General features: G+C 42.0%; 1 protein-coding gene across 2 annotated transcripts in view; it reads right to left on the bottom strand.

Moving 5' to 3' along the window:
• The window catches only part of FOXRED2 (FAD dependent oxidoreductase domain containing 2), a 262,874-nt gene that overhangs the window by 141,054 nt on the left and 107,245 nt on the right, over positions 1-14,575 (bottom strand). For both annotated transcript variants that reach the window (XM_073644100.1, XM_073644101.1), the window contains exons 3-4: positions 8,859-9,110; positions 5,944-6,219 (exon numbers count right to left, since the gene is read on the bottom strand). In XM_073644100.1, the coding sequence (XP_073500201.1) occupies positions 5,944-6,219; positions 8,859-9,110 (528 nt within the window). The remainder of the gene's footprint in view (positions 1-5,943; positions 6,220-8,858; positions 9,111-14,575) is intronic.

The raw sequence follows: 14,575 nt of genomic DNA, 5'->3' as shown, positions 1-14,575 counted from the left end.
ATGGATGGCCTAAGGAGAACGGTTGTCTGCTGGAGCTTGATACACATGCCACGGTCGTGATATCTATCGTCTGGATGTAGGGAACTCTCTCATGAATTGTTGTTGCCAGCTGGAGCGGGAGACGTGCTACGGTCGTGGTATGAAGCATGGACTGTGACTACAGACTATACTGATGGGAGATCTAAAAGTTCTGGGCGAACCAAAAGTTGGGAGACAGTGGGTATTGCCTGGTATGGGGGCAGTGAACTATGGGATGGGGACATTGCATTGTGACCATCTACCCGGAATTGCTGTAAAACCATGGATGGAATGTAAGGAATAAAAATAGTTGCATTGTTATCCTGCCTAGGTGATTATTAAAACCCAGAAATAATGTTTTTGGGAACACCATGAAATTAACTATTTGAGAAATGAACAAAGTTGCTAAATTCTTAGCAGTTGGCAAATCTGTGACAAAGTCCATGGACAAATGAGTCCAGGGCAGCGACAGAACCTTGTAAAGCAAGAGATATCCCCCTGGGGCCTGACAAAAGACCTATAAAGAGATCTCCAAGTGGCAGAAGAACCTGGGTGTCCTGCTAAGACAGAATCGTGTATTTCATTAAGAAGATGCAGAAACCAAATGTCCTAAGAACTGGACCTGCTGTACTTTAAATTGACATTTCTCTAGTTTTGCAAATAAATTGTTATCAGGTAGGATCTGGAGAACCCAACATGCTCACGATGCTCCTCTTGAGAAAGCAAGTAAATCAAACTATCATCCAGGTAAATTACTACAAATCTAGCCACTAGAGGGCAAAAAAATTTATTAATTCAATTTTGAAAGCCTGCCGGAGGACTGGTTAACCCAAAAAGAATTATCAAATTTTCAAAACGACCCTCAGGCGTATTGAATGCAGCCTTCCATTCATCACTCTGACAAATGCAAATAAGGAGGAGAGTGACAAGCCAGACCTGGCATGCTAGTATGATGAGACTTAAATGCAACAAGGAAAAACCTTACCCCTTAGATCACGGTCTTAGCCTCTCATATAGCCAAATCAGATCTCATACTTTACACTGACGAGAAGCAATACCCCGAAGCACCGTGTCTGCAAATTAGGATAAAAGCTAAACCAGAATCCCAAGTCATATTGCAAGGCTTGTTAAATGGTCAATATTGACTTGTAGGATTGCTACTTCCAATAGGTGGTACTAGAGTTCAAGTCCTCTTCCTCTCTGAAAAAACAATTTGTACATTTAATTTCCCAGAGGAGCATGCAAGGCGTTTAACTCTCCTCATATTGTCATGCCAGATATGGCCCGTCATTCTCCACAGCAAGAAATCTTACCCCTTGGATTCCAATGAACTTGATACATTCAGAGAAGCAAGAGTCACCCCATGATCTATCTCTTGAGTCTCCCAATTGATTACAGGATTGTGCTTAATTAACCATTGCAGGCCTAACACTAACTTTGCAGGTAGAGATGGGAAAACAATGAACGATATGGATTCAATATGTAACACTCCTACTTTCATACATACAGTCATGGCCAAATGTGTTGGCACCCTTGAAATTGTTCCAGAAAATCATATATTTCTCCCATAAAATTGATGCAATCACACGTTTTGTTATACACACGTTTATTTCCTTTGTGTGTATTGGAGCACCACAAAAAAAACAGAGCAAAAAGGGCAAATTGGACATCATTTCACACAAAACCCCAAAAATGGGCTGGTAAAAATTGTTGACACCCTCAACTTAATATTTTGTTGCACATCCTTTGGAATAAATAACTACAATAAATCGCTTCCTATAACCATCAACAAGCTTCTTACACCTCTCAACTGGGATTTAAGACCACTCTTCTTTTGCAAATTACTCCAGGTCTCTTATATTTGAAGGGTGCCTTCTCCCAACAGCAATTTTAATATCTCTCCACAGGTGTTCAATGGGATTTAGATCTGGGCTCATTGCTGGCCACTTCCGAACTCTCTAGCTCTTTGTTTCCATCCATTCTCGGTGCTTCTTGAAGTATGTTTGGGGTCATTGTCCTGCTGGAAAACCGATGGCCTAGGATACAAACCCAGCTTTCTGACACTGGGCACTACATTGCGACCCAAAATCTTTTGATAATCTTCAGTCAAGGCAACCAGTGCCAGAGGCAGCAAACCAAAGAAAAAAAATCTCCGAATCTCCACCATATTTGACTGTAGGTACTGTGTTCATTTCTTTGTAGGCCTCATTCCATTTTCGGTAAACAGAATGATGTGCTTTATCAAAAACCTCTATCTTGGTCTCATCAACAAAACATATGTAATTGAAATAATTTTCTGGGAGAAATACTTCAATTTCTTAAACAATTTTAAGGGAACCGACACTTTCAACCATGACTGTACATTTTTGACCTTCATAGTAACTTGACTTTGAGAAAGAAGAGAGTTATCAATTGCTGAAACTTGAATGGGAAGACCGAAAGTAGAGACCTCATTACCACAGTTTGCAGTGAAATCATGATCAATTACATTTAAAGCAGAACCTGAATCCACAAATGCAGGAGTAAAGATAAAACCAGACTTAGTCTCCAGGAATACCTGTAATGAAAACCCGAATGCCTGTACAAGAGATAATCTCAGATTCTTGGTTCCTGTATCTTTACACTTCAAAGTCTTTTATCTTTCTTTTTTTAGAAATTCATCTTTATATTTGAAACACTGAACCACGATGTGACACGAACGACCTATAAACAAAAAGGAGCAGATCTTCCGAGTTCTGTAGCCCCTCTAAGATCTCTGCAAGCACCAATTTGTATAGGTTCACCAGCTTCAACTGACAGCGAGGAAGATTCCACTGAAACACCTTTGTATCATTGTCTCTCAGGCATCTGTCTAAACAAACAGCCAGTGTCATAGCTTCCTGCAGGGACTGATGCCAGGAAGTGTAGACCAGCATGTCCATAATCTGATCCAAAAGTCCCTGGCAGAACTGACTCCATAGGGCACAATCGTTCCAGGAAGTCTCTACTGCTCAGCATCTAAACTCAGAGCAATAGTTCACAGATCTCCGGTCACCCCCCCCTCTCCATGCAGCACTTAGCTGACAGCCAATTGCACAGGGAGCAGAGTGCTGAGGCAATTTGTTCTTATCTGTATAGCACCAGGAGTTTGTAGTGAATGCTGACCAGCCTCTAACACATGGGACTCTGACAGCCCACCTTCATGAATATTCACTTCACTTTAATGAGCCTCAGAGTCTGATTCAGGCTACAGCATTAGGCAGGGCCGGCTCCAGGTTTTTCTGGGCCCCGGGCGAAAGTCTCAGTGGGCCCCTTTAACACATACCACGATTCATGATGCACAGATACCGCAGAGAAATATATACATTATATATATATATATATATATATATATATATATATATATATATATATATATATATATATATATATATATATATATATATATATATATTAGTACAATGCAAAGATTTCACTTCTTACATTACATGAGCGATATCTATTGTAAATTCCACAATAGCTCAGAAACCGGCGAATCGCTCCATACAGAATACTGGCCCACATATAAGGCTCCATACGGAATACTGGCCCCCATATAAGGCTCCATACGGAATACTGGCTCCCATATAAGGCTCCATACGGAATACTAGCCCCCATATAAGGCTCCATACGGAATACTGGCCTCCATATAAGGCTCCATACGGAATAATGGCCCCCATATAAGGCTCCATACAGAATACTGGCCCCCATATAACGCTCCATACAGGATATTGGTCCCCTTATAAAGCTCCATACAGGATACTGGCCCCCATATAACGCTCCATACAGGATACTGGTCCCCTTATAACGCTCCATACAGGATACTGGCCCCCATATAATGCTGCATGCAGGCTGTTACCCCCCACATAATGCCCCATACAGGCTGTCCCCCCCTTATAATGCCCCATGCAGGCTGTTACCCCCACATAATGCCCCATGCAGGCTGCCACCCCTCCTCTTTATAATGCCCCATGCAGGATGTACCCCCCCTCTTTATAAGGCCCCATGCAGGATGTCACCCCCACTCTTTATAATGCCCCATGCAGGATGTCACCCTCTCTCTTTATAATGCCCCATGCAGGATGTCACCCCCCTCTCTTTATAATGCCCCATGCAGGATGTCACCCTCCCCTCTCTTTATAATGCCCCATGCAGGATGTCACCCCCCCTCTCTTTATAATGCCCCATGCAGGATGTCACACCCCCCTCTCTTTATAATGCCCCATGCAGGATGTCACCCCCTCTCTTTATAATGCCCCATGCAGGATGTCACCCCCCTCTTTATAAGGCCTCATGCAGGATGTCACCCCCTCTCTCTATAATGCCCCATGCAGGCTGTCACCCCCTCTCTCTATAATGCCCCATGCAGGCTGTCACCCCCTCTCTCTATAATGCCCCATGCAGGATGTCACCCCCTCTCTCTATAATGCCCCATGCAGGATGTCACCCCCCCCTCTCTTTATAATGCCCCATGCAGGATGTCACCCCCCCTCCCTTTATAATGCCCCATGCAGGATGTCACCCCCCCATATTATGCCCCATGCAGGATGTCACCCCCCCATATAATGCCCCATGCCTCCATACATTGAAAAAAAAAATCCAATACTCACCTCCCTCCTCCTCACCTGCTGCAGCTGCTCGGGTCCGGACTCCAGCGTTGCCGGCGTCTTCCCGCTCTCCGCTCCCTGTGACGGCTCAGGGGAGCGTGCGGTGGAAAGACGTCACCGCGCCCTCTGACCTGAGACGTCACAGGGAGCGCAGAGCAGGAAGACAGCGGATCTGCGGAGGCACGGGGAGAGGTAAGTATCCGGCTGCCAGGTCCCTGAGCAAGCGGGAGAGAGCGGGCGCTGGCACCGCTCTCCTCCGCCCACAGCCCAGCGGGGTGCGCGACCGCCAGTGGGCCCCCCTGCCTGCTCAGGGCCCCGGCACTTGCCCGGGTGCTGACGCCGGCCCTGGCATTAGGCTATGTGCCCACATGCAGAAATGCTCCGGGTTTTTCCTGAGCGTTTCTGCATCTGCCTGGCAGAAAAAAATGCATGCGGATTGTACATGTGTGTTTCCTGCCAGGGACAAGTGGATGTGAAGTGTTCTTCACATGCATTTCTGCATGCGGGTTGTCAAGCGCTTTCCAAGCGATTTTAGCATCACTTGGAAAGTGTTTGTCAACTTGGTCACACTATATAAATCCAAGCAGCCGGCATGGATTTATATAGTGTGACCGTAAAGAATGTTTAAAAATAAAAAATAAATCTATACTTACCTTCCGATGGCCCCCGTAGTCTTGCTTCCCTCCGTCCTGGCTGCCGGCAGATCGGGGTACACTACACTGAAGGACCTGCCGTCACATGACTATGACGTCAGCGCAGGTCCTCCAGTCCATAGCGATCTGCCGGCATGAGAGGAGGAGCGCAGCGGGGGCCATCAGAAGGTAAGTATAATGTACAGTACAGACCAAAAGTTTGGACACATCTTCTCATTTAAAGATTTTTCTGTATTTTCATGATTATGAAAATTGTACATTCACACTGAAGGCATCAAAACTATGAATTAATACATGTGGAATTATATACTTAACAAAAAAGTGTGAAACAACTGAAAATATGTCTTATATTCTAGGTTCTTCAAAGTAGCCACCTTTTGCTTTGATGACTGCTTTGCACACTCTTGGCATTCTCTTGATGAGCTTCAAGAGGTGCTGTCCAGCGCCATTTTATTGAAGACACTGTATATTAGGGCTGTGGAGTCGGTAAGACAAACCACCCACCGACTCCTCAATTTCCCAGACTTCCGACTCCACGACTACATCGCCACAGCACTGCCTGACTACAGAGCATGTACATAAACTAATTCCCTTAATTTTTTTGGCTTTATAAATGCTTTAGTATATATGAATATAAAATATATTACTTGTCAAAAATGGAGAAGTCGAATTTCCAACCTAAGCAACGGATCACGCGGTCATATGGTTCACGGGCTGCAAAATTATCCAGATCATTTTGCAGAAGCATGAAATCAGGCTTCATTGTGTGATTACTTGCAGGGTTACTTTTTAGATAATGCTTGTGAGTAACATATAACTTTCCAGAATCATCTCGGATTAATGCCAAGTCAGAAAGGTCTCCCTCCAAAAGACCATCTAATGACTTCAGCTGATATGTGTCCAAAAGTCCATTATTAACGGCTCTAAAAAAGAAAAAAATGCAAACACACCAGTCAATCTGCATAGCTCTATACTATTTTTCTTTTGCAATAATTACTATATTTATTTGCAAAGTCAACAGAAGGGCCCACATTTGCACATATATCGGTTTTATTTTCAACATCACAACCAGCCCAATTAAAAATCTATAATTGAAATGGATGTGCTTGATCTATGGGACTGACTAAGGCCATGTTCCCACATATCGCAAATACTGCATTTTTCACTGCTTTTTTGTGCAGAAAATCTGCTGCACTTCACTGTGTAAAAAAATGTATGGTTTCATTAATATTCATGTCCATCATGCATATAAAGATGCTGTTGTACTGTGTGTTTTTTTTTTTTTTTTTACAGGGAGTCTGAAAAAAGCATGTTAAATAACTCAGTTGTGTTTTTAATTACAGAATCAAAGCTTTTTAGTACTAAAAAAAACCCAAAAATACATGAAAAAGGTGCTTCAAATCTGTACAAAAATGCACCAAATAAAGGGGGAGAAGCAGCAGATAAAAACCACAGCAAAAACACAGTAATCAGAGAAAATTCTTTGTGAATAGTATGGTTATATTATGGTGTGCGCACCGGCAGAAAATATGCAGTTAAAAAGCAGCAGAAAAAAACGCAACATTTACGCCACATGTGAACATGGCCTAAGATAGCACTATGCTGCTGTACCTGGAATAATGGTTTTTGCCTCTTTGGATTTTTCCTTTCTCTAGCTCAACATTGCAAAATAAAAAGTTAAACTAAATGAACTAACGTTTTTTCAGCCTTGAATACTATGTTCTGTGAGAAGAGCTTCTAATAAGACCTAAAAGTTTCCAAAAATCAACACAGAAAAAAAGCAATCATATTTAGTAATACCTAGGCATAATACTAATGCACTGCAGGATGCCGCAGGCCCCCATGATAACTGGTGGAAGCACAAGAGGTGCAAAATTCTGATAAAGAAACCATTCACAGACCTACTATTCATGGAGGGGGTGGTTGTATGAAAGCACACAAATAAGACTTGCGCAAGGTGCCAGGTACACAAATACGTGTAGGACACCATACTGCTTACAACCTATTGATTACACCCTACTATTAGATCAAGCAGGCTGCCCAGCACTTTATAAGTGTACCCTACAGGCACAGACACCCCTATACCCCGCACCAACACTACAAGGCAAGCCACGTCCAGCAGAAGATAAAAACATACATAAGATACTAGTTAATCTTTTGGCCAAAATATGCAAGCTCTCAATCTGCTTCAAAAGTCCTAATTGTAAATGCCACCTTACCCAAGCCTGCTGTGTCCTGCAGTGCATTAGTATGGTGACCAGATAATGTTAAGTATAGCTGCTTTTTTCCATGATGTTATGTTTCCCTAGTAAGAGATCACAAATTAAGGCTTCTTCACACGTCTGGATATTTCCAATACTGGAAAAACCAGCACCAGAGAAATCTGTGTTTGTGTGTGTGTGATATGTGTGGCAACCGTGTGCCGCATCACTATCACACACACATCCCAAGCGCCAGGTGCTGAACACTGCCCTCATCATTGTTCCCTGCTGGCGCTGCAATCAGGGCCAGCAGGGGACAATGTTGAGAGCAGTATTCCGCTCCCGCTGTCTCCTAGTGTAAAAATAAGAATAGAATAAAAAAAATCCTTATACTCACCTGTACGAAGATTAAATAAGTGTCCCACGCTGTAATCCATCTGTCCGCACACACTGAGGAGCAAAGGAGAATGACTCACTGCAGCGAGCGGGCCCCTGACCCGCGCTGAGCTCAATGAGCGGTGTCCTGTCACTCCCTGAGCTCAGCACAGTTCAGGGGCCCGCTCGCTGCAGCGAGTCATTCTCCTTTGCTCCTCAGTGTGTGCGGTCACCTCAAGCCACCGCAGACGCTGATGCAGAATTGTCGGTCAGATGGATTACAGCATGGGACAGTATGTCGGACAGGTGAGTATTATGGTTGTTTTTTTATTTACTTTTTTTTTTTTTTTTTTTTTTTTTTTTACAGGGGACAATGGCTTTAGGGAATTAGTTGTAAAGGTGAGTATAGTGTTTTTTTTTTATGTTATTATTATTTCACACTTGCTGGACACAGCGGCAGAAGAATACTACTCTCAACATTGTCCCCTGCTTGTGCTGATCGCAATGCCAGCAGGGGACAATGATGACAGATGCCTGCATCACCAGGTGAGTGAGAACAGCGCGAACTGTACCGCTGACTTCCAAGCGCCGGTAAGTGTCACACGGATGATATCCATGTGTTATCAAGTGTGCACTTGTGCGGTACATTTTGCAGCCCATGCTGCAGGTAAAAAACTGACATATCAGCGTGTCTTGCCCACAGACATACGGTCCGTGAAAACACACTGATATGTGCGCAGACCCATTAATTTGAATGGGTCTATTTGTTTAAGTGTCACACAGAAGTGTGAAAGAGCCCAAACATGGTGTAATCTGATTCCGTAACAAACCCTCTACCATCTTCCCCCTACTTCTTCACGACCTGCGTTTGGAAAGTTAGCAGAAAGTTGGGGCCCAATGGATGGCCTAAAGATAGACCTCACCTTTTAAGAGACTATGTAGCCTCAGAAGAATGGATTTTGGTGTACAATCTTTCACATACTTGCCTCAAATCCCCAACATAGTGTGTGGACCAAGACAGTCTGACCCTGGAACGTCCAATCATATGTATAAAATTAGTAGAGCTTAGGATATTTTCAGCAGTTTCAAATGCAGAATTCCCACGACCCAAAATGAGAACACTTTGTCCTGTGAAATTAGAGGGGTCTATTGAAACGGTCTCATAGCCCTCCGCATACTCTTCTCCAGAAAACCTCACTTTATTAGCTAAAGTCAATCCAGTCGCCACTAGAAGAACGCTGAAACAGAGGAAAATATTAAAATTACATTAATACATTTGGAGTATAAAATCCTTAAAGGGAACCTGTCATGTCCAAAAACACTATTTACCTGCAGATCTGGGATTAATCTGCAGGTAAATAGCATTAAAATCATATTAAGATGCTTACTGGAGCAAAGGCGACAGGGAGAAAATTACTTTATATACTACCTGTTGCCACTCGCTTCAAGTCATACAGGTGGTGCAGGCAGCGGTTACACCATTCATCTGTAAAAAGAGTGCGCTGTAATCACTCCCACGCACTTTGACAGGCAGCTCTGCACCGACTCTAGGACTGAGTGCTACAGGTAGGATACAAGTGCACTTTCTCCTTGCAGCCGCTGCTACAGTAAGGTAGCTTAACATGATTTTACCGCCATTTACCTGCAGATTAACCCCTATATTCTATTCTTTCTGAGCCTCACATGTTCCCTTTAATTACAAAGTACAGTGATGTATAGTTACAACTAAATGCAAGTGCACACATATACTTTACTATCAAGTCTGAAGAAATGATGCTACAAGCGATTTACTGCTTAGCTTGTTTTTGCCATCAGACAACCTCATATTCCAGCATCTGAAAGTTTAAATCAAAGAATTAAAATAAAACAACACATCTTCCAAGTGCAATAGGAAAGCCAAAGATGCAAGGTGCTGTGGAGAGCACATCAGACCCTTTCTGCTAGTAGTCGAGGGAATTGTGCAGCATTGATCCGCTCCAATGATATCTTCTGATACATTGATGAAATATCACACTCCATGAATACCTACAGAAATGAGCACTAACAAAATAATTAACAAAGTGCAAAAGAATATGCCTGTAATTATCGGTACTCAGAGGCAGAGAGTGAACGTCCAAAACCTATTGTACGCTACGAGTTGAGATAAATTAATAGAATAAATGTGAGACAATAAGCTATAAAATAAAAAATAAATGTTAACAGCAAAAATATAAAAAAACATATTAAAAACCTACAAGGATATTTTAACAATTTAAAGGTATAAAAGCTATAAGTGGATCAATAATGGTTGAAAAAGTCAAGAAAATGTTTTTGAGTGTGTTGCAGTTATTCTTGGCTAAATTAGCTTTGTGAAGGAAGAGATAAAACTCCTGTTGCAAAGTGTTATTTATCAGCCAAAAAAGAGCACCAACAATTGAAGCTCTGCTGCTTGTACATAAGCCTTTAGCATCAAGCTTATCTGCACCCAGCAGCAGCTCAGTTTCATGAAGGGCTTGTCTAGCTTATGCCTGAAACTTCACTTGCATATTTAATGCACTTTTTTCGCTGGATAAATAAATATTTAACAAAGATCATTAAAACTGGGAATGAAAAATTGGTTTCGGACCAGCCAGCAGGAGAGGTTCCTGAGACATACATCTACGGTATATATAAGGCTTCGTGCTGTTGTTCCCGTCCAAGAATACAATATCTAAACCATCTTCCTCTACATGCTGTATCCAGACAATATACAAATCAGACAACACAGGAATAGGGTAAAGGGGTAGAGGGGTAAAGCAAGGAAATTGCTTATCTGATGAGTCTAAGAGTAAAGACAAACTCCAATATAGCTACTAGGGACCTGCGGGGACCTCGGCTGCCACTACAGCAGGGATACATCGGACTATACTGCTGTTCTGCTTTGGAATTAAATGCTATGGTTTATTGAAACAATTGAATTTTGACTATAGCCACCTAAGGTATGCCAATGGTACAGTGGGTATGGAAAGTATTCCGACCCCTTTAAATTTTTCACTCTTTGTTATATTGCAGCCATTTGGTATATTCTAAAAAGTTCATTTTTTTTTCTCATTAATGTACACTCTACACCCCATCTTGACTGAAAAAAAGCAGAAATGTAGAAATCTTTGCAAATTTATTAAAAAAGAAAAACTGAAATATCACATGGTCATAAGTATTCAGACCCTTTGCTCAGTATTGAGTAGAAGCACCCCTTTGAGCTAGTACAGCCACGAGTCTTCTTGGGAATGATGCAACAAGTTTTTCACACCTGGATTTGGGGATCTTCTGCCATTCTTCCTTGCAGATTCTCTCCAGTTTCGTCAGGTTGGATGGTGAACGTTGGTGGACAGACATTTGCAGGTCTCTCCAGAGATGCTTAATTGGGTTTAGGTCAGTGCTCTGGCTGGGCCAGTCAAGAATGGTCATATAGTTGTTCTGAAGCCACTTCTTTGTTATTTTAGCTGTGTGCTTAGGGTCATTGTCTTGTTGGAAGGTGAACCTTCGACCAAGTCTGAGGTCCAGAGCACTCTGGAAGAGGTTTTCATCCAGAATCTCTCTGTAGATCTAATAGAAGAAAACGGACCCCATAATTTGTTATGCTATTTCTCCCGAACGAGATGATGCCCCATATGTCATCAGAAATTACTGTTAGGCCACAGTCAGGGCTGAGAAGGAAAGACTATTTGGCTTTTGGAGCATAGCTTTTGGTAGAATAGTTTGTGGGCAACATTTGCGGAGCCCCTAAGGTGCAAGAACAGCAGAAAAACCCCAAAAGTGACCCCACTGTAGAAATTGCACCTCTCCATGAATTCATCTACTGCTGCAGTGACTATTATGTAACATCCACGGCAGGCTTTATTCTTATGCCAGTTTAGTGCCCATACATTGTGCCCGCATAAAGTGTAGTGCCCCCATACATTTCTCCTGGTGACAGACACCCCGTAAATAAAGTGCTCTCCCCGCTACAATACTGCCAAACATGTGGTGGCTTACTGCAGTTTAGGCACAGTCGGGCTCAGAAGGAGGGGGCATTTGGATTTGGGAGCGCAGAATTCATTGGATTTTATTTGAGGGGGCGGGAGCCATGTTGTTTTTCCAGAGTCTTTGTTCTACCAGTAATGTGAGACCCCTTATAGTCCCAGTGACAGATGATGGACCTGAGAGGGGGCTGGTTTTGTGTGGGATAAATTAAGGGTTTTATTGGTAATATTTTGAGGTACATCATTTTCGATTGCTTCCAGAATAAGACTGGATCACCAGTCTACGCTGAGCCCTTAAGTCAGGGCTTCCGTGTTAATCTCACAAAAATGCGATTCAGACGAAACCCCCAACGGAACCACCCACCACAATGAGGCAGGTGGAGACACTTTGGAGTCAGTTTGACATCTGCTCCGGTGGTCTCCATCTTTTTAGGCACACACAGATCTGTGGTTGTCCACACTTGTGCGCTAAAAAAAAAGCCTAAAATGATTGTACGGCGCTGGAACAAAGACCAGTCCAAAGGGACTCCATCGGCCTCATAAGTGAGTGGCTCCATCTGGGTTTTTTTGTATGAATTGCGGTGTCGGTGAATTTACACGGAAACCCCAACGTAAGCGCTCAGCGGAAAGCGCAGGATAAACGTGAGCCGAGCCTTATTCAGATTTTTTTGGAGGCAGAATGAAGAAATAGACAGCAGTACCAGAATAGTTCTTATTTTTATTTTTTCGCTGTTCACAGTGCGGTATAAGTGATAAGGTGGATTAATTCTTTGGGTCGGTGCAACTACAGCGATATCAGATTTATATGGGTTTTTTCAGGTTTTGTTGCTATCACACAGTAAAAATGCTTTTTTTTATAAAAAGTAGTCATTTTTGCCGCCATATTCTGAGAGCTGTAACTATTTTTTGGTGAACAAAGCTGTATGAGGGCTTATTTTTTGCGGGACGAGTTGCAGATTTTTTGGTACTATGTTGGGGCACATAGTAATTTTTGATCGTTTTTTATTCAGATTTTTTCAGACACAGAATGAACAAAAATCAGCAATTCAGTTATTGTTCTTATTTTTTTTTTCTTGCGCCATTCGCCATGCGGTAAAAGTGATAAGACAGATTTGTTCGCCGGGTTGGTACGATTACAGCGATACCAGATTTATATTTTTTTTATGCTTTGCTATTTTTACAGACAAAAAAAACAGTATTTTACAAAAAAGAATTTGATTTTGAATCATCGCATTCTGAGAGCTGTAACTTTTTATTTTTTTGCAGGACGGTTTGTCGGTTTTATTTCTATAATTTTTTTTTTTACGTGTAACTTTTTGATTGCTTTTTATTCACTTTTTTGTGAGTAAGCATGATGAAAAAGCGTCATTTTCGGCGCGTTTATTTATTATTTTTTTTACAGCGTGCGCCAAAAGGACTAAATAACGTGTCAGTTTTATAGAACGGGACGTTCCGGACACGGTGATACCAGCTATGTGTATGTTTTTTCGTTTATTTTTGTTTATCACAAGCGCTTCGTTTTGAGCGGCGAAACGGATTTTAATGATTTGTGTGCGCTTTTTCTGTTTTTTTTTTTTTTTACTTTTTAACATATTTTATTTAACTTTTTTTACTTTTTCACCTAGTCCCATTGTGGGACGTGTGATTTTCACTTTTATTGCTGATCTCGTACACTGCAGTACTCCTGTAATGAAATGTATGAGACCTGTCAGTGAGTCATGTCTGACTCACTGACTCTGCCTGTGAGATCCAGCTTATTGCTGGCTCTCAAAGGCCACCGTACCCTGCGTTCATCACATGATCTCAGGGTACCATGGTAACCATCGGGACCTGAGATTCTTATCGCGGGGTTTCGATGGTTACTAAGGGGGTGTCCCAAGACCCCATTGTAACAACTTAAATACCGCTGTCACGATTGACAGCGGTATTTAAGGGGTTAATCGGCCCACACACAGCTGACACTCGCAGGAATCGCCGCCGCGGGGCGGTGCTATTTACTTACTCCTCAGCGTCACATTTTTGAAAATGCGTTACGGCGGTCATTAAGGGGTTACATTTATCACGTAGTTTGAAATGGTATTAAAATGGAATTTAGACATTTTTTTGGGGGGGGGATTTTTAAGGCATCAGGGCAGTACAATTATAGCAATACCAAATTTACATGAATTATGTTTTATTTTTCTGTCAATAAAGCTGTGAAAGACTTTTTTTGTATAAGCCAAGCCAAAGTTTTCATAAATACCATTTTGGGGTACATACGACATATTGATTACTCTTTATTGTATTGTTTAGAGACGTGTGGTGGCAAAAAAACCACAAATCTGGCATTTTTAATTGTTTTCTCTTTACAGCGCTTATCATACAGGTTAATTAGGTTTACATTTTGATAGACCATTCTTTTACAAATGGAGCAATACTGAATATGTTTATTTTATGTTTTCCATTTCTTCATTTTTAATGGGGAATAAAGTTTATGTTTCAAATTTTGATTATTTTTTACTTTAATTTTCAGTCCCCTTAGGGGACTTGAAACTATGATTGTCTAATTGCTTATATTATATACTGCAAATACCATAGAATTGCAGGATACAGTGAAAATCTCGGTCTCCCACGAAGTTCAGCTTGTGGGACGACAATCGCAGTGATGAGTGCTTTAAGCCGGCCCCCGGCTACTATTTTAAGACATCTGCTCCCCGCAATAGGATTGCGAGGGTCCGATGGTG

This window comes from Phyllobates terribilis, unplaced genomic scaffold, assembly GCF_046119375.1.
Source record: "Phyllobates terribilis strain yellow unplaced genomic scaffold, ASM4611937v1 Scaffold_8__6_contigs__length_399053987, whole genome shotgun sequence".
In the NCBI taxonomy this organism is placed as follows: domain Eukaryota; kingdom Metazoa; phylum Chordata; class Amphibia; order Anura; family Dendrobatidae; genus Phyllobates; species Phyllobates terribilis.
The sequence above is the reverse complement of the archived record's forward strand: the minus strand, read 5'-3'. Positions and strand labels throughout refer to the sequence as shown.